This window comes from Festucalex cinctus, chromosome 1, assembly GCF_051991245.1.
Source record: "Festucalex cinctus isolate MCC-2025b chromosome 1, RoL_Fcin_1.0, whole genome shotgun sequence".
Lineage (NCBI taxonomy): Eukaryota > Metazoa > Chordata > Actinopteri > Syngnathiformes > Syngnathidae > Festucalex > Festucalex cinctus.
This window is the reverse complement of record NC_135411.1, coordinates 64,373,767-64,399,676: the sequence shown is the minus strand read 5'-3', so window position 1 is coordinate 64,399,676 and position 25,910 is coordinate 64,373,767. Positions and strand designations below refer to the sequence as shown.

Genomic DNA, 25,910 nt, shown 5'->3' with positions numbered 1-25,910 from the left:
ATGAGTGCCTTGAACAGTTTGCCTTATTTGGGAGTGTTGGTTATGGCAGTGATTGGCAACAAGATGTTGGATGACTGCCTGTCTTCCAAACGTCCATTCACGATGAACGTTGTGCTGCTGGAAGACAACACGTACGAGTGGAGTCGGCCCTTCGTGCAGGCTGCGGTGGAGCGAGCCATTGAAGAAGACACGAAGGAGAACATTAAACATAGTAGGGATATAAATATTTATATATTTTTGTTTTCCTGTCTCCTTACATTGTTGCTGGCCAAGGAAAAGCACAAATCACCAAAATTTGTCAAATTTTTGTTGTGTTAAAAAATTTCCTTTTCATTGGACAGCAAGGACAGTGTCTGTAAAATTCTTAAAAAAAATAATAAAAAATAATAATCCCCAAATGTTATTAGGAACAAAATATGTAGTAAACTTAAAAAGGTAAAAATTGTATTTTCTGTAAATCATCTAAATTACAACCGAAGAGTCAGAACAGCTTGCTCACTGACATAGTCAGAAATAATATCCTTTTAAGTTTGAGTTTATGTAGGTCAATTCCTTTGTTTTTGTTGTATATTAAGACATTTGGGTTTCTCAATCATCATGTAACAAGAGAATGACCCAAAACGCACTGCCAACACAACACAGGACTTCATTGGAAGAAAAGTGTAAGGTCTTATACTGGCCAAGTCAATCACCTAATAGAACATGCATTTTACCTTCTGAAGAGGAGAAACCCCCATAAACAGAAAAAAACTGAAAAAGGCTGCAGTAAAGGCCTGGAAAAGCATTTAAATCTAGACTATAGTGCAATTTCTGGAGAAATTTTGTGGGGATGCTGAAAGCTGAATGCTAATAGCTGAATGCTAAGCTGAATGCTTATGAGGTAAATTGAAAGATAAATTATGTGAAAATTACAACGTCTTAACTGAAGTTGTAAGATAAATGAATAAAAAGAAAACAAACTGCAATCTGTCTAAAGTGGGATTTAATTGTTTTAGAGAGATTATAATCCATTTCCTGATACGATAGTCAGTTGGTATCGAACCATTGAATGTACTAAAATGAGCTCCAGGTGGGGTTTGATCCAGGTCATCTGTGGGAGAGGATTTTCCTCGAAGGACTGAGATAACTTGCCTTGTTCAGTTCATGGCTATTGCCGTATTTACTTTGAAAAGTCTCAACATGTATTTAATCATTTCAGTGAAATTATAATCCATTTCCTGATCTGATAGTCAGTTGGTATCAAACCATCGAAAGTACTGAAATCTGGTCCAAGCAGGGTTTGAGCCCAGTTTCTCCATGGAAGAGGCAATTGCTCTAAGGACTGAGCTAACATGCCTTGTTCAAATTCATGGTTAATGGCGTTGTATTTTAAAAATAGGCATCTGATGAAAGCCAACATGCATTTAATCATTTCAGTGAAATTGTAATGCATTTCCTGATATGACATATAATGATATACATTTATATCATTAAGCATAACTCCCACGGTTATATTTGCAATGTACAGTCGGAGGTGGGATTCGAACCCACCACCTCCTGGTTACTGGACAGTGCACTTAACTAAGTGCTCCGCTGTGCAGTATGAGAGAATTGGTAATGATGATCAGTTGTGTGTATGGAAGTGGGCGTGGAAAGTGAGACTTAGAAAACGTTCGATGTCAGTCCCATTGAAAATGAATGGGGAAAAGTTGATATTTAACGTTAAATTGTGCGAGTACTGTAAGTAATGTGGAAACAGATGATATATACCCCGGAAGTCGTGAATTTTTTAAGCAAGATGAAATTTGAACGGTGTCAATCAGAATTATTACGTGGGAGTTGTTTCTCTGCAAAAAAGTGAGGAGAATAAAAACACAAATAACATATGTGGAATGCTTTCAGCATTCCCCCAATGAAGACTGCAGCAGTCACAGGCTTGATGCCAACGGTATAAGGTTACCTTGTGACTTTCGTCCTGTTGAGTTGGCGTCTGTCAGTGTTTGAGCTGCAAATTATAGATGTATTCTTGGTGAGTTAGAAATGGTATAATATTGTATGGAATGGCATTTATATTCTGGCAATAAACAAGCAAGAGTGTTTCTGTTTAGATGATAAGATTTGTGGTTGCAGAAATGGTTGTGAAAATGATTATAGATGTCCAAATTACGGGACATTAAATACAAAAGATATCAAAGAAAAGAAGGTTTATTTATGTTTTTCTCTCACTCATCACTTACTTGCTTGTACTGCCTTCACGTAACGCAGCATGATGTAGTAATGTAATGCTTTTCATCACTTTTGGACATAAAGTTGCTCATCTTCATGCTAAAGCAAAGAAATACTCTCTCACATGTGAAAATGTCCATCCACCATTTTCTAGACCGCTTATTCCTCACAAGGGTCGCGGGGGGTGCTGGAGCCTATCTCACCTGGCTTTGGGCAGTAGGCAGGGTATACTGGATTGGTTGCCAGCCAATCGCAGGGCACACAGAGACAAACAACCATCCACACTCACACGCACACCTAGGGACAATTCAGAGCGCCCGATTAACCTGCCATGCATGTCTTTGGAATGTGGGAGGAGACCGGAGTACCCGGAGAAGACCCACGCGGGCACGGGGAGAACATGCAAACTCCACCCAGGAAGCCTGGACTCGAACCCGAGTTCCTCAGAACTGGGAGGTGGACGTATGTGAAAACGTGATTCAGTGACATTATTAATGAGCATGACTGTCTGTCATCACTTATTTATTGCTGCATTTATGTTTTGAAATAATTCACAAGGCAGATCAAAGGCAAAAATGTATTTATCTAATCTCAGCTACCAAAAGACATAAATGTTCTACCTTCACATAACGATAAGTCTTATCTTCCATGGCTCCAGATTTAAGCTTCACTCTGACAGCCAACTTCTATGGCTTCAACACCACCCTGTACAACCGGCAGGGCTGTGGCAGCAGCACCTGTGAGGGCGTGGCCATACTCAAGATGCTGCATGTGAGTGTGCATCAACACCCTTTTTTTTGGGATAAGGTTTTATTGTTTGGGTCAGAGGGGCAGGTACTCATTTGGCAGAAAAAAACGGCTTCTCATCCACTACTTTATATGAAAATTTTGGGAAAAATGTAATGCACCAGAATTATAGAAAAGTCTTGAATGAATTAAGTAAACGAAACTCACTAACTGCTTTTGAAATTATGCTAAATTACATTTTGGTTTAGATAGCACAGTACGTCTGAGTCAATTATGCAATTTTTGTGCCAAACATTTTCTTGTCATCGTTTCAAATTGAGGTGTTGATTTCTTCTTGAGCAATGATGCTTTTTGTAAAATTAGAGGTCAGCAATCCACTAGTTCCGGGTTCACGGTGCTTTCACAGATTTTTGTTGCACAGTTCATGACCTATTTTATTCTGCCTCCTCTATATTTTGTGTGTAGTTCTATTCTTGACCACTACATGGCAGGACACAATTTAGTTTTTCAATGTGAAAAAGTGGCCAAAGAAGAAGAGTGAAAACAGGAAGTGCAGTATTTCAGCTACCCCAATTTTTGCTGAACATTCTTGAATGTCCATCCCCTCCAATCCTGAATTTTACGCCAACAGCAAATGACGACTGTAGGTTGATTTTTATAATATACGTCTTTGGGCATGGTTATTGACATATATTGTGAAATGAAAATTTATGTTTATATGGTTACTGTAAACAGTCTAAACACATTGTACTTTGTGCCATATTTTTGTGTTATCCATTGTGCTTGTGTTTAAATGTGTTTGGATTATTTTAAAAGTGTGTTTAAAAACACTTTAAAGGCCCAGTCTGCCGGTTTCACTCTGGAAAAGGCACTTTTTAAATACAGGATTTAAACGAACAAACTACTTCTCAAGTTACAGATCAGGGCTTGTCTTCATTTCTGGTGGTGATTTTGTCCTAAACCTGCAACCCCGCAGTCTTTACACTGAAACGTCCCGCTGTTTACAAAACATACACAAAATGGCAAAATACAGGCTTCTTAGGACAAAATCTCCACCAGAAATGAAGACAAGCCCTGATCTGTAAATTGAGTAGTTTGTTCGTTTAAATCCTCTATTTAAAAAGTGCCTTTTCCAGAGTGAAATCGGCAGACTGGGCCTTTAAGTGCCATAAATACTATAAAAACAAAACAAAACATTAATTTAGAGCTGTCAAAAGATTACATTTTTTAATCAGATTAATCACATCTTAGAATTTTTATTATGATTAATCACTTCATTAATAAGGCTTTTTATAAACACATTTTGCCCGCCAAATTTGAAGAGCTCCTATGATGTGTTAATCCTTTATATTTATTTTTTTGAGGATGTCTTTCACATTTTTTGATCCACTGCACACTCTCTCATCCCCCTTTTCTACTTAGTTAATTATCTGCATAATTTAAAATGGAAAAAAATAAGACCCCGATATTTTAACCAGAACAAATATTCTGAATGTCATATGCAAAGATTTATTAATTGCTTTACTTTAAATGCATGTAGTTAAACATAACCTACACTACCTTTAACGTAACCATCCACTGTCAAGCTAAGTGATCATCTACTTTGTTAATTATCTGCATAATTTAAAATGAAAAAAATAAGACCCCGATATTTTAACCAGAACAAATATTCTTTATGTCATATGCAAAGATTTATTAATTTGCCTTACTTTAATGCATGTAGTTAAACATAACCTACATTACCTTTAACGTAACCATCCACTGTCAAGCTAAGTGATCATCTACGGTCAAAATTAATAGTGTGATTAATCTGCGTTAAAACAAGATTAATGTGCTAATTTTGGTGCTGAATCAATGAGCTAACGCTTTAACTTTGACAGCACTAATTCAAATAGGGCATTTCTATACTGTATTCCCAGATAGCAAAATGTGATTGAATCAACGTTGAAATATAGTTCGGCTTAAGTGTTGACTCTACGTTGAGATCTAACGTAGAAATTATACAGAAAGCGCAAGGTTGATCAAATGTTGAGTCAACGTTGGCTTTTCAACCATACATCACACAATATCAATGTCATTTCAACCATCATCTAAATCAGAATCTACATGCATCTTTGGTTGATTTTACATTGAATTCTAACGTTTAAATTAAACAGAAAGCGCAGGGTTGATAAAATGTTGAGTCAACGTTTGCTTTTCATCCATAAATCACAATATCAATGGCGTTTCAACCATCATCTAAATCATTGTGTATTTTTTTTTGTGACATGCCATGAAGTTTTTTTTTTTTTTTTTTTTTTTTTTAATGTAAAATGTGTGCAATGGCTCAGTAATGGTTGTGAACCACTCACTAGTTGAGATGTCTCTGAGCACTTCTGAACCTTCTCCAGAATAAAGGTGAAGCTGGATGTGTCATGCTGGGGCCTTCGTGCACATATGCCACCTTCCAGTTAGTGGAGTGAGTATGACGCTTCTCTGGTATTGTGCTTTTACGTAACATCACACCCGACTGATCTGATTTTCCATCCCTGGTATACTTCAGTGATGAAATTGGCCTGACCCTGAGCATGCCCATAATTTCCGCCGGGAGCTTCGGTCTCTCTTGCGACTACAAGCCCAAACTGACTCGGATCTTGCCGCCGGCACGCAAGATCTCCGACATGTTCTCCCACTTTATGATGAAAACGTTGCCATTTAAGTGTGAGTGGAATCACGTTTATGTGTACAAGAAGTCCATCTATAACGCCACCGAGGATTGCTTCTGGTGAGCGAACACGACGTATTCGCTCGCCTCTTTGCTGTGAGTTAGCTTTCTCATCCTCTTGCTTTGGTCACAGGTACACCAACGCACTGGAAGCACCTTCTTTCAACTTTGCTACAAAGGTAAAGCGAGAGATGCTACGTTCTGAGGAGGAGCTAAAGAAAGCGCTCATGTCTGAGAAAAGACACAGTAACAGTGAGTGTCCTTTACAAATTTCACCGCATATTTTGCTTTACTTTGTGATGTAAATTATACACGTGGCGTCTCAGCACAATGATACATGCTTATACTGTATGTTGTGTGGTTTTAGATTAAATAGGTAAAATAAAATTGATGCAACTGATCTATTCATTTCAGTTTTCATTATTTGTGGCCGCCTTGATGATGTTGCTTCAATCAAGTCTAAAGTAGGCCAAATCCACCCAGATATCATGTTCATTCTCGTGGACATTTACAAGTAAGCACTACATGAGTCATGTTCCATTTTTTCCTCACAACCCTTCCCAACACAACTTTAGTATCTTGATGATTTTGAATAAGTCTTTTTCTCTCTTCCAGCCCTGAGTATTATGTCAACACGACATCCAACCAGGTCATGCGAGACGTGCTGGTCATCACTCTCCCACAGAGAAACTACGACTACGGATCGAGTTTACCCTACAATGACACGGTGAGCTGCATTTTAAACACTCTTGTGATCAATGAATGTAGGCAACCTGCACTAGTTAACGTTCACTCGTTCAATGCCAGATCAATGACTATATTGCTGGCTACCATGACGGCGCTCTACTGTTTGGAAAAGTGCTCAGGGAGAGGATGCTGAGTAAGCTGAATAACCGGGGAGCTCATGACGTCCCACTCAGCGACAACCCATTTGGGAATACCTCCTTCTACGGTATGTTTTGATTTTGGACGGGAATGAGACGCTTTTGCCAAACATCTTCTAGATTGTTGCAGAAACATCAAACAAGAGAAACTGAAAAATATGAGATTAGTTTTACACAAAAAAAACTGCCCAAAATTTGATCCAGGACCATACATTGTCACTAACAGTGATACACAGGCTCCCTCAATATGCAAAAGAATTACTGAATTAAATTGTGTGCTTTGTGTTTGCTGCATGCAGGTATGGGAGGCCACTATGTGCTGGACGAGTATGGTGACAGAGACGTTAACTTCTCGATGATTTACACGTCGACTGTTACCGGCAAGGTGAGATGACTCACAGCATCTGTCATCATTTCTGAGAATCACAACATGAATATGAAGGAGGGTTGTTATTTTGATTATTTCTCCCCCAGTATGAGACTCTTGTAGTATTTGACACATCGAGGAATGAAACTAGAGACGTGGCCAAATATCCTGCTCTGCCTTGGAAAGGAAATCAACTGCCCAAAGATGTACCAGAAATTTTGGATGATTCAGGTACGGCGTGGTAGTGGACCCAAGTGCAGGAAGCAAAACAGTGAGGCGGGGATGCAGTCAAAAAAGGGATTTAATTAAACAAAAGGCAAACAAATTACAAACAAAACCAATGATGTCCAAAAACATAAGTCAAAGCAACAACAAAAACAGGAACACGACGAAGGAAGAACATAGACATGAACCAAATACACAGTAACGAGACAACGATAGACACCTGGACAAGACACGTGGCTTGGGGAGCTGATTGGGTTACACCAGGGACAGTGATGACAAGCACACGAGACCATGACAAAACTTGACAAGACAGACAAAGGGAGGCACACAAGGAAAAATAACGCAAGCGGCCGTAAGGGTGCGAGCTGAAAAATTTGGGGGTATTTCTATTGTTAATTTTAATATTAAATATTATTTAATTATTATTTAATACCACTGTGTAGGTATAAAATTAACGGGGAAATATTCAGGACTGACACAGGTTGATGCGCACACACACTTTAATTAATATAACCAGCACCGTGGTGAGTGAAATGACACAATCACATGCCCACAAATACGTTGGAATTTTACAGTATTCGGAACTGGCTCGTGCCCACAAAGTGGGCTCAATCTGGGAGAGGAATAAAATGACATCGCTGTCATATGAGGACTATTTGCACTGGATGTTACGACAGTAGTCCGACATGCCGCAAAGCGCTGCTACTGGGTTACTAAGGCAACTCCCGCATGAGTGCTTTAGTACCGTTATTGATGTTTTTTTGTTTTTTTTACCGCTCATGCTGGATTGTTTCTGAGTGACAATTAAAGCATTTCTTATTAACTACAAACACTTGTGCGGACATTAGATCACTTTACAAACTCAGCGGAGTCACAAGCATTTTTCAACCAACAATCAACAGTTTGCTCACCCCTGGACAGCCAGCGAGCCATTTACGTTTTGGCTTGAAAAGTGACGGACAAAATTCACTGTTTTCGTGATGACAACTTCAAGAGTGGAACGACCACTTGAATTATCTTTTCCTCAAAAGTTTTCCGGGAAAAGGGCACTCGTTGGGATTCAGCGATGAACTTGAACTGAATCAGTGACTGTTTACTGCAGAGCCAAGCCAAGTAAGCCAATTATGCGCATGCGCGTTGTCAGATACGCTGCGTGACTGACAGCTTTTTTGCCATTCACAAGGTGCACGTACATAAACGGCGTTCTCGGAACTGAAACAACTTGATTCCTCATTGTCCATGCACGATCAAACTGTCGGCTTCTCCACTCCCCGCGAGGAAAACAGGACAATAATGTAATAATATAATAATAATAATATACAGGAATCTAAGACCAAAACAGTAGAACTACGGTATTGTATTTTAGAGTACACTGACAGATAAATGTTTTCAATGATTTTATTTTGAAAGGCTTGGGCATGCACTGCATTAATAGCTTATTATGACCGCACATGACTGCAATGCCAAGTGATATAGTGACTTTAGATGACTACATATTTTGTTTCAGATAGATTGGTTTAATACAGTGCTTCTCAAATAGTGGTGCGGGCCCCCCCAGGGGGACGCGAGGCTTTGTTAAGGGTGGGGGGGGGGGGGGGGGGGGGGGGGGGGAGAGACATGTTTTTTAGGGGGCAGTGGCGCTCTCATTGGCTCTCATTCTCAGTGTGCGCAGGGAGCATTCGCTCGGTGGTGTAGGGGTTTTGTTTGCACTGAGCATGCGCGCTTTGCACACAGCACAGAGTATGAGTATGAAGTGTAGGCACGAAGTGTAGCAGACCCTCAAGTGACACCATGAAAAAAGATTTAACAGGGATGAGAAGACAGGCGGAGAGAGAGGGAGATAAAGAGACAAACGAAAGTGGCTCAAAAGCTAAGATGAGAAAATATGACGAAGCGTATGGGGGGGGCGCGAGATGTTTTCTTCTTCCTAGGTGGGCATGACAGAAAATAATTGAGAAGCACTGGGTTAATATCAGGTGTGAAAGATAGGTGGAAATCTAGCCAAAGACCTAAATATTTAAATGAACCCACATTTTCTCGTACTGTGTAATCACAGAAATTCCAATAAATATGTTTTGTGATCAAGGCAAAAAAATAGAAAATATTACTGTCCGTATACTGTATAAATTAAACGGACAGTCAAACCAAATGTGTAGGTGGTCTTTGACGAAGATGAAGAATGAAAGAGGCTCTAAAGATGAACTTTGAGGTACACCTTTGTTAGTAATCTTAAAGTCTTCCTGGGTGCCGACTTCTCTGATGAAGAAGAGTTGAAAATAATGAGTCAGTAGAAAGACCAAATATAATTGTTCTGAGATCATGATCAACCATGTCAAATGCTTTAGTAAGATCAATGAATTTACAGTAGCACCTGTAGACACATTTTAATTGAATGATGATTGTTTTGATAAATTCATGTAAATTTCCACTTTTAACTGAATGAATTCACCCATTTTCACATTCCCACAATATATGTGACTCCGTATTTTGTGCTTGTAGGCTTGAACTTGCAGAATGTGATTGTGATCGTTCTGAGCCTCAGTGTTGTCGTGGTGACCGCCATCGCACTCATCTTCTACAAGTAGGAAGCAGTGTGTGTCTGCGAGTGTGCGCAAGCGCGTATGATCAAAATTCATTTACGAACGCAATTCACGCTAGGCAGAACAGAAAAGTACGTCAAATGCAGAAAAAGTGGTCTCACATCAACCCGCACCTGATTGGTCCTCTTGATGAGAAGGAGGTCTCCCTCAAGGTAAAAGTCCTCTTGATTTGACATTGGATGGGTGTGGGAGTAATTAGCTGCTATTTATTACTTTCATGGCACCAAGCCACGTTTCTGTAATTATTGATACATGTTTGTTTGCATGGAAAAGATTGATGAAGACAAGAGGAAGGACAGCACGTTCTACTCACATCGAGGCCGCTATGACAAAAAGGTTCCTAAAAAAACAAACTTGACGTCCATAAAGAATGAAAAGGAAAAGGTAAAAATTATTAACACCCTTCGACGCTTGTGTTTTTAGCCAGTCATCTTGAAAGAACTGAGACAAACTGATGGAGACTTCACAGAGGACCAGAAGATTGAGCTTAACACTGTAAGACATGTTTTTTAGATTCACATGCACAATGCAATATTATTTTTATCATTATCTATTGTGCACAAATGTACAGAGTACTAGGAATAATTTTGATGCAGCGCTTTGTATGTATTAGAAACATTGTGAAAGTATGTGAATTATTCCAAATTTGGTGGAAAAATGTTGCTGTGAGGTTTTAACTTCTCTTTGTGTTTATTTCAAGCTGCTGCGTATCGATTACTACAACTTGACAAAGTTCTATGGCACAGTGAAGTTCGAGTATGGCGTGTTTGCAGTGTTTGAGCTGTGCCAGAGGGGCTCGCTGAGGGTGAGAACATCATTAAAAAAAACACACACACACACACACACACACACTTTATCAGCCCATTATCCTTCTACCCAAATGTGGTTCTAAATTTGCAGACATATCTATATGGGCACTCCTTTTTATAGCAATAAAGAATTGTTTGGCTGTAAATTCCAGAAAAACTCGAAAAACCACATTGAAAGCTGACTTGAAGAAACTGAATGTTCATATTTGGGTGTGGTTCTGTATCCAAATTCTGTACGTTAGCCGCAAAGGTTCCCATACAAGAATCATAAAAGAATTGAAAGCAACATTGACTGATCAAACCAAACTTGACTAAGCCTGAAAGACACGTTTGAACATGATGGCGAGTCGAGTGGGAACAAAACGAGGCGTGGTCGAGAAGTGCAACACAGATGTGACTGAATGCGCGATTACATTGTTTATGACAGTTGATGACCTCATTTTTACATTTCGCACAATCATTTTATTGTTGATTTGTTATGGCTGACACACTTTAAAGAACATTAAAAGGCTTAAGCAATAACTGCCTGAATGCTGTTTTGTCACTTTTTGGACATTGACAACGATTGCAGTCATTTCCACAAGGCTTATCTTGAGTAATCTCGTCTATGATAACTGCATCGCTGATTGTTTTGTCTGTGTACACCTGTTTATTCTTCCAGTACATTCTGAATGACAGAATCTCCTACCCAGATGAAACCTTCATGGACATGGAGTTTAAAATATCAGTCATGTATGATATAGCAAAGGTATTGCAGTATAATGGTTCATATTTGAAACTCATTGAGCATTTAGACCGTACATGTTAAGTGGACGTCTTACCTACCCACGCCAGGGCATGTCGTATCTCCACTCCAGTAACATTGAAGTCCACGGGCGCCTCAAGTCCACCAACTGCGTGGTCGACAACCGCATGGTGGTCAAGATCACCGACTTTGGCTGCCACACCATCCTGAGGCCAGGCAGAGGTGGGCCATCGGTATCCCATTATGGATCGTAATAATGTACTGTATTTAGAGCTCCCCTCTTCTCCCCTCAGATGTATGGACGGCCCCGGAGCACCTCCGTAGAAACGGGGTGTCTCAAAAAGGGGACGTCTACAGCTATGGCATCATCGCACATGAAATCATTCTGAGGCAGCCTCCATTCTATACGCAGTGCTACTTGAGTCGTGAAGGTATTGATTAGTTCTATTGTAATCTATTTTATAACTCAATCTGGCAATTCAATGCTGAAAAGATAAAACAACGTTGGGATGAACTATAACTTGTGTCCAATCTACGGCCTGGGGGCCATTTGTGGCCCACCATCCATGTTTAAAGGGACACTTGACTCATTGAACCATTTTCATCAATATTTTGCCCAGAATGAATTTGATAACTTCATTATTTTTCATGTACAATTAATAGCTTTAAAAGAATTTTCCTACTTGTCGACTGATGATGACATCACCTGTACTGAGGAAGTAGGTAACGGCCAATCATGGCTCACCTGTTTTCTGGGTTTGGTCAGTAAACTGAGCCATGATTGGTCGTTACAAACTTCCTCAGCACACTTGATGTCATCAGTCAACAGCAAGTAGAAAAAATATTTTTTAAAGGTGCACATGAAAAATAATGAAGTTAATACATTAATTAGCGACAAAAAAATAAAAATAAAAACTTCATTATGAAAAATAATGAAGTTAATACATTAATTAGCGACAAAACAATAAAAATAAAAACTTCATTATGAAAAATAATGAAGTTAATACATTGATTAGCGACAAAACAATAAAAATAAAAACTTCATTATGAAAAATAATGAAGTTAATACATTAATCAGCAACAAAGTAATAACTTTTTACAGCTGAAAATGGGTCAATGAGTCAAATATCCCTTTAAGTGGCCCATGGCATATGTTAAAAATGGCATTTACTATTAATAACTTCATTTTATATACTGTAGTGTTCCTAAATATACAAATGAACTATTTACAATTAAACAAGTAACAGCATTTCTCTACATAAAACTGTGGTGAATAATAATAATAATAATAATAATAATAATAATAAAACTAATAACAGCATTTCTTTACATAAAATTGTGGTTTATAATAATAATAATAATAATAATAATAATAATAACTATTATTACAATTATTTTACAAGCATGTTTCCTCCACTTTCTGCTCTGTGTCAATGTCCAAATTGTAAACATATCACATGAATGGTTCACAAATGACTGTTTATAAAATGGTAATCTTACGATAGATTATTCCTCTCAGCTGCAGTTCAGGGATTGATATTTACTGTCAAATCCTAAACTTTATGCCTTATAGAAAGCTGTTTGGGTAGTAGTTAAAATAAAAAAAACAATACAAACAATATACAATTGCTTGATTAACTGATTTTGTTCTTGATAAATCAAAGTCCAAAAAATGTCAAAGTTTTGTGGCCCTTGAGGAAGAAGTTTGGACACCCCTAAACTATAACATCACTGACCTCTGAAATGTTCTTCTGGGTAAATTCACAGACAAAAAAAAAAAAAAAAAAAAAAAAAAAGCAAAAGACACGATCCAACATCTTGCTGAGACAGCCCTCTTCCATTTTCACTCCTTTTATGTGTACTGCCGATGTGATGTTATTACCACATTGACATCAATGTTATCTCATTTATCAGAGAAGATTTACAGGGTGCAGTATCCCAATGAGTTTGCTGTCTTTAGGCCAGAACTCAACTTTGATGGCGTGTCAGAGAAAGATATTGAGGTAAGAGAAATAAACTGGCGCAAGAGCTGATAAGATCTAAAATCAAGTACAGAAAAATAGTTCCTTATAACTGTCTACATGTGTGGTAACGCCAGTTGCACATGCTGATAAAGAACTGCTGGGATGAAGATCCAGAACGGAGGCCCGATTTTAAGAAAATCGAGTTAACTCTGGGTAAGATTTTCAGGTATGTCACCGTTCGTATGTGTATGTCAATCATCTCCGCCTCCACAACTCACAAAAAGAAATCACAAAGTAATCTTTTGTTGTCCTTCTACTGTACTGCAATGGCATTTTTGGGGGTGGCAGCAACCTACACAATCAAGCCACTGAGACATACATGGACAACCTGATCCGTCGGCTCCAGATGTACTCCAAGACTTTGGAGAATCTGGTGGAGAAGAGGACGTCTTTGTACAAGGCTGAGAGGGACAGAGCAGACCGCCTTAACTTCATGCTGCTTCCCGGGTGGGTTGATGTCGCACCTGAAATGTGGACAGAAAGGAGTATTTTATTTTATTTTTTATTTTTTTGTGAGTTGCCATACTTCTTTCCTCAGCCCAGTGGTGCGGTCGCTGAAGGAGACAGGCAAAGTGGAGCCGGAGCTCTATGAAGAGGTGACGGTGTATTTCAGCGACATTGTTGGATTCACCACACTTTGCCACTACAGCACTCCCATGGAAGTGGTGGACATGCTTAATGAAATCTACAAGAACTTTGACAGCGTCCTTGACGGCCATGATGTCTACAAGGTGCCAATCTTTCCTATCTTGAGTCTTCTAGCCCTATAAAGCATGAGTATAATACTTTTTTTCCCATTAACACCCTGGCGTATATGATCTGACACATGCATTGCACGGATAATCCATTAGAGGGCAGTATCACCCAGTTGATGGCTTTTCCAGTGACCTTGCAAAATGGCCCCAATTGAGAAAGAAGAGACACCTATACATATTAATAGTGGGAAATGTTCTTTCTGATTTTTGGTGTCAGGGTCGTGGTGGGGATTTGTGGACCCAAGTGCAAGGAAGCAGAGCGAGGAGGCATATGTGCTCAAAAAGGGGTTGTTTAATTGGACAAAAAACAAAAAGACAACCCATGTACTAGTTAAAGTCCAAAATAAGAGCAAACAAATGCAGGGAAAAAACTAGGCTAAACTGAAGACCAGGAACAAAGGGGAACCATGACACTTGACAGCGACAATGTACCCACACGGACTGAACACAAACAGCAGATTAAAACCCCGTTCACACAAAAGCCCGTTTCAGTGTACCCAAATAAGTTTCTTACCGTTTGGGCAGTTCGTTCACATGGTGGTGCAGTTTCGGAGCTTGAAACCGATCAGTTTTGAAACCGGCTAGAGTGGAAAGATTTCCAAACGCTCCTCGGACGTTCCAATGTGGACACCATATGCAGGATACTCCTGCGGTGATGTAATTCTCGTCGTGACTGCGCATGAACTGCCAGTCTGTCAACAATGGTGGATAGCCACATCGTCATCGTTTTGTGCAACCTCCTTAGCTTGTTTATGCTTTTACTGCAACATGTTTTGCGTGATGTTGTTGTACTTTAATCACCCGGCATTGTCACCTTGCCTGTAGTCTCACTGATCTGTATATATTATGGCTAGCTGATTAGCCCATGCAAGCCCGTGCAAGCCGTTGAAGCCACAGGGCAGCCATCTTACTTCTCCCATCTCTTGAGCAAACTACTGTTTAAACTACTTTGAAAACCCCTTTTCTTTTATGGCTCAGTTTCTAGACCCCCAAACCAGGACACTGATGATCTCATGCTTGTTTTCAGGTCGAGACAATTGGCGATGCCTACATGGTGGCGTCAGGTCTGCCGAAACGCAATGGCAACAGGCATGCAGTGGACATTGCACACATGGCGCTGGACATCTTGTCATTTGTTGGGACGTTTGAGCTGCACCACTTGCCTGGCATTCCTCTGTGGATACGTATTGGTGTGCATTCAGGTGAAAGAGATGGCCGCAATCTGATCGTCTGATCGTTTTATGAATTTGACTCATGGATATTTAAAAAAAATAAATAAATAAATTATATATATATATATATATATATATATATATATATATATATATATATATATATATATATATATATATATATATATATATATATATATATATTAGGGCTGTCAAAGTTAAAGCGTTAATAGATTAATTAATCACAGAAAATTGTCGCATTAATCACGTATTAATGCAGATTAATCACACTATTTCTTTTGACCGCACTTGAGCCTTGAACGTAACCACGGATGGTTACATTGAAGGCTGCGCAGGTCAGTGATTAGGTCAATGCACAGCATTTCCTACGCCTGTTGTTCCAAGATGAGTTGGTGTGCTCGGTGGTAAATTTCGCTTTAAAAAACACCCCAACTGGACTTTAGATAAAACAAAAGTAATTTGCATTTAATTAATAATTGCTGAATTACACCCAGTTGATATGATGCTGTTACCAAGTTTTCATCAGTATTTAGCACTTCTTTGCAATATAATTGCTGAATTGCACCCAAATGATATGATGCTGTTAAGTTTTGAGCAACACACGCATGCATGCAATTGCGTACATGCATTTAATCAATGTTTGCAAATGACATTCAGATAATAAAATGCATTAATGTCAAAATATTACGGTATTTTGTATTTTATATTACGCAAGTAATTTAGCTGATTAATCGTGATTAATCAAAATTAAAAAGTGTGATTAACCAGATTAAAAATTTTAATCGTTTGACGGCACTAATATATATATATATATATATATATATATATATATATATATATATATATATATATATATATATATATATATATATATATATATATATATACATACATACACACATTTTTTATTTATTTTTTTTAAACATTACAATCAAATACTATATACAAAAACAAAAAAATTCAGCTCATGGTACATACATTGTCCGTTCCTTGTAGAATGTTGTTCATTTTGAGAAGCCACTTGGTTATGTCACAATACTTCAATGTGTGCTTTTTTTTTTTTTTTTTTTTTTTTTTTTTTCAAATTTGTGGTTCTGTGGTTATCACACTTTCCCATTTTCTATTTTTTCTTTCTTTTTTTCCCTCTGACTTTTAATGCTGTATTCAATGATGGCTGGAAGTTGGATTTATCCCAGTTGGCTTTTCCCAGTTCTGACCTGACAGCATTCGAGGAGAAAGTAAACAACCAAAATGCCGGATAGTGGGGGTGTTGAAAAAAATCGATTCGGCAATATATCGTGATATTACAGCGCACAATTCTCAAATCGATTCAATAGGTGGCCGAATCGATTTTTAAACATCCATTTTTGGTGGAAAAATATTCAATAAAACATCTTATTTAGGGTTAGCGTTCACACCTTAATCATGGAAGAATGTTCTATTAAAGGGATACTTCACTTATTTAGCCCATTTTCGCAATAAAAAGTTCATATTTTGTCTATAATTAATTCGATACATTCATTATTTTTCACGTACAATTAGTACCTTTAAAAAACACATTTTGCAACTTGCTGTCGACTGAAAATGACATCACAAAAGGGCTCAGGTAACCAATCACAGCTCACCTGTTTTCTCGGTTTGGTCATGTGACATTCACAAGCTGAGATGTGATTGGTTACCTGACCTTGTGATGTCATTTTCAGCCGACAGCAAGTTACAAAATGTGTTTTTAAAGATACTAATTGTACAGTGGAACCTCTACTTACGAACGTCTCTTCATACGAAATTTTCGATTTACGAAACGGCTCAACGGGAAAATATTGCCTCTTGTTACGAAAGAAATTTCTAGATACGAAAGGTAAAAATACATTACCGAACGCAACATACTTTCGGCTATAGCTATTTCCTACCATAGGTACCTTTGAGCGTAAATACTAGATTGGCGTTTGTGCATCGTTCTGGCATCCCATTGGCTAAGAGGAACCTCTATCATAGGTATGAGCGTATACTAGATCGGTGTCTGTACAGTGTCCTCATCATTCATCCCACGGCCCATGAGGTGTTCCGATAGTTTTTCGTAAAAGTATGAACTAACGGCCAACGAATTTGTGCAAAAATTCAAACAATTGGTGATTGATGAAGGCACAGTAAGTTTTTAATTGCGACGAGACGGGCCTTTTTTTATTTTTAAAAAGATGCCTCGCCATACCGGAAGTTTCCATGAAGTTTCAGAATTTGTTTAAAAGAATCGCCCAGAAAAAGTGTTCACCAGTCGGGCGTTTGCTCACCAAGATGATGTTTGCATTTAACATTAACGAAGGATTGTTTTAAAAAAAAACAAAAAAACAAAAAACAAAAAAAAAACATCCATGGATCAGTTCTTTACAAAACACCAGGCAAAAAAAAAAAAAAAAACTTCTGAGAGAGGAGAACATGAACCAGAGGGCAAAAAAAACCATGAGGACAGCAGTTAAAATTATTCTTTACTCTATTCTTTGTTATTTACATTATGCACAACTCTCATTTATTGTGCAATAATCTTTTTTTTATTTTTTTTATTTTATTTTTATTTTTTTTTAATAAATTTATTTTGTGCAATAATCTAATTGTAACATGTATTTGTTACATGTTTTGATGCATTTTTATGCTTTATAAAACATTTATGTCTGAAATTTGGGAGGCTTGGAACGGATTAGGACATTTACATGGAAAATGCGTCTCTACTTACAAATTTTTCTACTTAAGAACTTTCTTCCAGAACCAATTAATTTCGTAAGTAGAGGTCCCACTGTACATGAAAAATAATGAAAATATCAAATTTATTATAGGCAAAATATTAATGTTTGACTGCCAAAAATGGCTAAATAAGGAAAATATCCCTTTAATGGAACATTAAGCCTTAATGTTCTATTTTAATGTCGTTCAAACATGAAACAGATTAAAACCTGATTGATTGATGTTTTGGATAAATAATACATTTTCATACAACTCTTACAGTGTACAGGTACAAGTTTACTGATTTGTATTTTCTAAATTTGAGTAAAAAAAAAATAAATCGCAACAATCGACTTGTAAATTCGTATCGGGATTAATCAGGATCGAATCGAATCGTAACCTATGAATCGCGATACAAATCGAATCGTCTGCACTAGGCAATTCACACCCCTACCGGAGAGTGATAAAATTTTTTTATTTTGGTCGTCAAAACACATATTAACCTCCAGCAAACTTGCAATTTTGCTTTATTTATTTTATTTATCATATTTCATAAACATTCAGTTCATTATGTTGAATATTTATAAATGAATAAAGCTATCTAGTTTCATACTTTAGTAAATTATGTTTTACCAATCACGGTCTGTGTTTCCAAAGGGGGCGCCATTGTAGTGTGACGTCATATTGTAGTCCGTCAGTGAAGTTGGTGTCCTTTTTTTTTCAACCCGCAAGAAGAATTTCCGAGTTCAAAGGGCATTTCCATACACATTTCCTGGTTTGAAGTCGGAAAAGTCCAACTTCCCACTTTGCTCGAATGCAGCATAAATATCAAATTATAATTTTTCGCATGCTAAAGAAAGTACATTCTACTTTTAGGAATAACTTTGATTGTTTTTGACTTTTACAACTTAACATATAAATTTGCTGTCCCTTTTCGGCCTTGGAAATGATCACAGAGTAATTAAACCCGATTCCAGCAATTTGTAAACTTGAATTTAACGTGGTGGGATATCACTGTAATTCTTCAAGTCTGTTTTCCTGATGTGGTATTATGAGCACTTGACAGTGTTTTTGGTGCAGCGGTTGCTCCTAAAACAACAAATGTAATTCAATTGGCTTACTGTACTGTAGATAAATAAAGCAAATAACGTAGAACTATCAAAAACACTATGATTCATTACAAGCAATGTTTTTGTAGGGCCCTGTGCTGCTGGAGTGGTAGGGAACAAGATGCCCCGCTACTGTCTATTTGGAGATACAGTCAACACAGCGTCCCGAATGGAGTCCACGGGCCTGCGTAAGAAACCGCACACACATCACCACCATCTACTATGCAGTACATGAATACACACAATTGCCGCAAAATGGTTTAACGTGTCATTCCCGTGTTCTTTTCAGCTCTGAGAATCCACGTGAGTCAGTCCACCATCAACATCCTGCAGAGGACTGATTGTAAATTTGAGTATGAGCAGAGAGGAGAGACGTATCTGAAGGTGAGCTGCATGTGCTTTCACTTTCTTGTTGCTTCTTCATCCTGACTTGAACACCATTGAGGATCGAAATCAATCACACTATTTTTGGTGTATCCTTTACTGGACCACAGGGCAAAGGCAAAGAGATGACTTACTGGTTAACTGGAGTGACTGGAGGAAAATACAATCTACCTACACCACCAACAGCGTAAGTAAACAAGTAAAAAAAAGTAAAAACAATTGTTTTGTTTTTTAACTTGATTTTACTCCAATAAATTATATATATATATATATATATATATATATATATATATATATATATATATATATATATATATATATATATATATATATATATATGTGTGTGTGTGTGTGTGTGTGTGTGTGTATATATATATATATATATATATATGTATATATATATATATATATATATATATATATATATATATATATATATACACCCCCAACATTTATTTTATCACCACAGTAATCCCACCCCTCCATCGTGGCATAATGTTCCAGACCATCCTTGCAACAAGTGAAATATTGCTTGCTCCTCACAAGGGTCGTGGGGGGTGCTGGAGCCTATCCCAGCTGGCTATGGGAAGTAGGTAAAAAAATAAAAAAAATAAAAAAACAGCAAAATGGTGGGAATGCAAACTCCAAATGTGCAATGGAGGGGGTTAACTGTACTTTGTTAAATTTGCGTTATCTAATGGGGGGAGGGTGGGATGTGATGTTTTTAATATATTGACAAAAAAGCAAGATCATATTGCATAAATTTGACTACCGTGTCTGTCATTGTCATGCCGAGGGGCATTTTGACTCATTTGGATATACAAAAGAGAGGCAGGATACAGTGTTCCCCACATGCTCGTGATTTACTTCTACTTTTTCTACCCATCCTCTATTAGTTGCTGCAAAACTCACCTAGTTGCTCTTCTTGAGCTCAGGCCAAAGCTTGTCTAATATAAAAGCATTGCTTTGGTGCCATCTTGGTGCCAGGGAAGGGAACTACAGTGGATTTTTGTTTTTTGGGATTAAACCTGTTCACACATTCAGAAAATAATGTGACACAATGATGTCCCCTATTCCTTCCACGTCGGTCACAGGGAGAACTTCCAGCGACTGCAGCAGGACCTGGCAGAAATGATCGTGTCCAGTCTGGAAAAGCGCGGCGAAGGCAGAGAGAGCTTCGAAAAGAGGAAAACTTTGTCTGCCAGGCGGCGAGAGACCAGCAGCAGCCTGCAGGGGGAGAACCCCCCGGAATACTTCCACCTGGCTGTCACTGATAACCCCAGTACTTATCTGTGATGAGAACGTACTCTGCACCTGTTTGAATAAACACTGCTAGAATTCTTCAGTGACTCGCGCAGGCATGTGGAAACTTGAGACTCACAGTATGCTGATGCAGGCAAAAGTTGTTGTTTTGTTGCATCATGTTCATTCTTGACTTCCAACTTCCTGCAGCAACCTTCCAAAACGAGCATGACAGGATACAAAAACTGCCATTATTTAAAGGAAACCACATAAACTGGGCATCCTAATCGAATAAGTGATATGGTAATTATTTGTTTATATTTGCTGTCATGGGATGTAATAATAACTCGGTTGGGATTAGTGTCCAAAATGCTTGACTTGAGCATTCCTCAGCATTCACACACAATTTCTGAGAGATGCAAGTGCATATTATTTCACTATTCACAGCCACATGAGACAAATCAAGACTGTAACAAAACGGTGGTGTCTGTTTGGTGCTGGATTTCACTTTGTTTCATCGCTCTTTCCTTTTATCCTTCCTCTGGTCTCCCAACAACTTCACGACTCTGGCGGGACTCTGAAGTATCCGGTTAAAAGGTGAAGGGTATGGGATTTAATAAAAAAAAAAAAAAAAAAAAACAGGTTTCAGGTGAATTAAAACGGGAGAAAAAAAACTAACAAAATATAGTGCAATAAAGTGAAAAAACAATAGTCGAAAGAGTCATCGTCTTAAAAACAACTTTCGAAAACTGCAGACACAGTCAGTGCATTTTCATGATGTGGTGGTGGCCACTTCTCTGTGGTGTTTTTAGATCACAGAAATTGATAAGGTGCCAACCATTTGATGTGCTCCATTTGCAATGTTATAAATTGCAATGATGACAAAAATCCATTGGGATTCATTATAAAATGTCACAAATTCATTTAAATTCATCTACCAAGCGTAGCAGCGTGGATGATTTATTTTTATTTTATTTTTTTGCTTGGGTTCTTTTTTTTTTCCATGACACACTTGTGTCATTTGTTGCCAGGCAGAGTTGATGGCCACAAAAACATGTCATGTGCACATAATGCAAACTGGCCAAGAAGTCAAGACAAGAAGTGTTCAATTTCTGGATGCCTTCAAACTGTGGCAGTTCACGTGACAGACATCTGAAGTTGGAGTAGAATCTACACTGTTTTGGTTGTAACCAAAGCAGTGCCACCTAGTTCTGTGGCAGGAAGTGGGAGTCGGTGCTCTCTCATTGCATTACAAACTGGCAGCACTCCAACCACCTCAGCGCGGTCTGTTTCCCCTCTGCCTGTTGTCTTCTGACATTTTGGGGGGGCTCTGCAATTGGCCAATCCCTCCTCCCACTTTGAGGTGTTGTGGGGTCCTGTGTGGTAAAGGTGGACACAGGCTGAAGGGGCTGATGAAGTGCAAGTGGACAAGTGACCATCAGTGGGCGGGTCTATTTTCTGGAGGGGTTCTGGTCCAGACTCAATTTCTTCTGCAATAAAATAAACGAGAACAATAAAGAAGCTTGAGTGAATATAGTAATTTTCTTTTCTTTCTTTCTTTTTTTTTTTTCTTTTTTTTTTTTACAAGCTCAAACGCAAATACGACTAAAATTCAAAAGTACAAACAAAAAAGTGAGGCATAGAAAGTGCTACCAAACGGGTAGGGAACAGTATAAAACAGATGACTTGACCAAAAAAAAATAAAAAATCATTCACAATGTACCAAAACAACAGTAATGAACACGAAACGCTACAAAATATAGCAAGACTAGTGAAAAAAAAAAAAAAAAAAAAACTTAGCGAAAAGAATGTTTGCAAATACAGTAGTTTTAAAAATAGCAAATAAGTCTGGAGTACCCCCCAAAATGCAATTTTTCTGTTTTCCCACCCCTCTAATGACCCCTTTGACCTTGACTGTCAAATAAATCAGTTGAAAATGAAATTCAAATTTCTCTCTTCTTGCTTTTTTTTTTTATTATTTCATTGTTGACTCTTGTAACTGTGGGAACATTTGTTTTAATAAACATATTCCAAACAATTATTATTCATGAAGCAGGTGTCCCACAATATGTACGCAATCCTGTTACCAAAACCTTTTAGCATGGTACAAGAAGAAGAAGAAAGCAGCCAATCAGATGTGCTTGGACTCGACGTCATCAAACGGTTTTAGAAAGAATGGATCAAGCTTCTATTTCTCACATTTTAATTAGCATAGTTAGCCTTCACTGAATGTCTCACTCTGCCTTATGCAACTTTGTTAAGCATATGATCAGTTAGACATTTTTTTTTTAATTACATATATTATTTACTGGACAAGTCTTTGATAGTTTATTATAAAATACATTGATAAATATGTAGCAGAAAAACAGAAAAATGAAGGTCAATTTTTCAAGAATTTTGAAATGTCGTCCAATTCTGGAATGACCCAGCAAAAAAAAAAAAAAAAAAAAAAAAAAGATACATCACGACCCTGGTGTGCTGGTAAGCCGAAAAACTAAGAGTTGATTCCAATTGCCTGTGGCACCTCAGGACAACTAACAGAATGTAGGGAAAATGAAAATGGAAACACGGAGAGGAAAAACAAAACTTGAGCAATACAGAACATAACACAATACTGTACTCACAGTCATAATTTCTTCCTCAGCTGTAAAAAAACAAATACCGTAAAATTACTGCTGATTACTGAGGAGTTGTGACCGTCACTATTGTACATCTGCATGTCTGTATTATACTGCCCTCAGGTGGCCAAGATGCGCACACCAGAAGGAGCTGGACAAAGTCCATTGAAAAAAATTTAGCCAAAAGTTTCTATAAAGTACAATATTATTACTATTGAATCTGTGATTTTGTTTAGTTATTGTCAGACTGTCATTATGTTATGTCTCTCTTTCTTTCTTTCTTTCTCTCTCTCTCTCTCTCTCTCTCTCTCTCTCTCTCTCTCTCTCGTCTCGAGTGCTTCTCTTTGGTTATATTTGAAATACATGTTTTTCTTGCCTTTGTTTTCTAGTTGCTTTTCCTGCATGCAGGTCTACCTGCATTCTGTTACATAATACAAACTTTGTGACACAACAGGCCACAAAACATGTTTATTACTGTACTTGTAGTTTACGGTGTTGTAATGTAGCTGATTTGAGTCATGTTGTGGATTAACATTTGCAGGTGAACCGTTTGTTGAGGCAAGTGGGTGTAGAGTATGTATAATGTTGTATGTATTTAATATACCGGTAAGTATGAAGTTTGCATTGTTAACGGTATGAAGTTCATAAAATGTACTTCATTAACATTATACAAAATTCTGATATGCACAAGTCATGTACAGTATTTATTCACATGCACACTCACTGAGCCGCAATCTATTCAAACATTGGCCAAACTTGGAGTTGAAGTGAATTTTAATTTGTTGAACGGGAAAGGATCCAAGAAGTTGCCGTCATATTAACAGTGTTTTATTAATAGTCACCATTTACATTGTCCTTTTTATATTTTGAAAATTGTTCACATTCCTCATCTCATCAGATAATCTTATCACAATACGCACAATATAACTAGGATGAATACAAAACACGTTATGCCAAAGACTTTCAACACTTTTGTCTGTTATAAGATACCAATTCATTAATAATCCTCAATATTTTTATTGCGTCTAGTTTAGTTGAGGCATTATGTTGTCTCCTAGTGTCATGTTCTATTCATTGTGTGTGAAACAATGAAGCATTTGACACTAAATTATGCTGAATTCTTTCATTTGCTAATCTAATTTCATGCATTCCTTGAGTTAACAAACAACGAATGACAGTTTTTACACAGCTTGTAAAGTCTTACCTAACGAATGGTAAACTCCAGTTTTTCATTTCTGACTGCATTAAAAAGACTGAATGTATCTAAAGCTATTCATTTTAACGGAAAGGACAGTCTACAACTTCAGTGTTGCTGTTTGAGTCTCCTTGATTGCCACTTCATGACGTGCCGTTCTCGGTTCACCGGAGACCTCATTTGATCTCTGGCTAAGATTAGAAGTGGAGTCACAAGCAAGAGAGTGGGGCTGACCCATGGGATGCCCGAGAGAAGAAGAGAAACCGCACAGTTTCTCCCATCTAGCATCAGCGTCACACCTCAGCGCCTGCTAGCCTACTTCCTCCAAAATACTGCTGAGACGTCTGTCCTATGAGTCAGAATCCACGTTTGCCGTTTAAACGCACTTCACCCACTGGACCAGCAATTAAAAACTCAATTATCAACTGATATAACATTACTTCTGATTTTTTTGGTGATGGTAAAGAGAGTAAAGATGTTTGTTTTGTACTTAAGCCTTAAAACACTCCTCACAAAGATTTAAAAACATAATTCAACAACAAACAGTCTTGAATTCCTAAGAAACGTGTTTTTGGTATGTAAGAAGAAGCTGGATTAACAACAGGTTTGAAGTCAATCAACATAATGTGCTGCCCTCTGTTTTGGAGGTTTCACTGCATCAAAACTATCGAATTCCACACGTACCTGAGGTTCTACTGAGTCTGCTCTGCCGTCTGTATATGACGAACCAGAGAGCCAAAGCCACCAAGGACCCCAGAGTGGTCAAAACCACCACAGTCCACAGAACTGGACTCCCAGCTACTGCTGGGTCAACCCGGCTAGCAGGAGTGGTTCTCTGATGGAAAACTGGAGTCAACTCTATTTGGAATACATCATAAAATGAAAGAACATGTCAACAAGTAAAAATGTCAAAATAACATTGTTTAAAGAAGAATCATTGTTAAATTGATATAATGGCAGTAAAAGTCCCAAGTAAAAAATAAGAGGCACTTAACGTGATTGTCACCTGTTAGAGGTCCAGGTCTGGTTTCCGCCACACTCGGGACACAAGCGTTGACAAGGTTGTCCCAATTTCTTCCAGGAGGACAGTTCTTCTTGGACATAGCTGCAAGCAACGGGAGAAACCCTTACAAATGAGAATAGAAAAAAATTGTTAGACCTGGTGGATGAAGGCAACCACTTTTATATGAAAATAACACAGTGCCTGACAGGCGTTTCAGTTCCTCCATTTCACAGGAAGAGGTGAATTACATACATGGGGTCCCTTGGGATCAACAGCTCAGTCTTTCTACTTCAACACACCAAAGTTCCTGACCATACACTGTGAATTCATGCTGTTTGTTCTGGTAGCCTGTATTATGTGACATTGGCAATGAGTTAAAAAGATAT

General features: G+C 38.0%; 2 protein-coding genes across 2 annotated transcripts in view; one reads left to right on the top strand and one right to left on the bottom strand.

The window, feature by feature from the left end:
* On the top strand, positions 1–21,363 carry gucy2ca (guanylate cyclase 2Ca). The gene is made up of 27 exons (XM_077511730.1): positions 1–211; positions 2,864–2,976; positions 5,343–5,410; positions 5,495–5,716; positions 5,790–5,908; positions 6,071–6,170; positions 6,272–6,383; positions 6,464–6,608; positions 6,840–6,925; positions 7,015–7,138; positions 9,632–9,713; positions 9,791–9,884; positions 10,006–10,068; positions 10,156–10,227; positions 10,433–10,537; positions 11,203–11,289; positions 11,376–11,508; positions 11,580–11,717; positions 13,201–13,289; positions 13,385–13,476; positions 13,599–13,757; positions 13,849–14,041; positions 15,093–15,267; positions 19,172–19,270; positions 19,372–19,466; positions 19,577–19,653; positions 20,561–21,363. Exons 1-27 carry the CDS (start codon positions 1–3, stop codon positions 20,760–20,762), a joined length of 3,255 nt encoding a protein of 1,084 aa, XP_077367856.1. The 3' UTR covers positions 20,763–21,363.
* A 315-nt stretch (positions 21,364–21,678) lies between these two features.
* The window catches only part of LOC144006307 (uncharacterized), a 4,338-nt gene continuing 106 nt past the window's right edge, over positions 21,679–25,910 (bottom strand). Inside the window, exons 2-4 of the mRNA XM_077505121.1 lie at positions 25,528–25,647; positions 25,206–25,379; positions 21,679–22,198 (exon numbers count right to left, since the gene is read on the bottom strand). Of these exons, the coding sequence (XP_077361247.1) occupies positions 21,879–22,198; positions 25,206–25,379; positions 25,528–25,624 (591 nt within the window). The 5' untranslated portion in view covers positions 25,625–25,647 and the 3' untranslated portion in view covers positions 21,679–21,878. The remainder of the gene's footprint in view (positions 22,199–25,205; positions 25,380–25,527; positions 25,648–25,910) is intronic.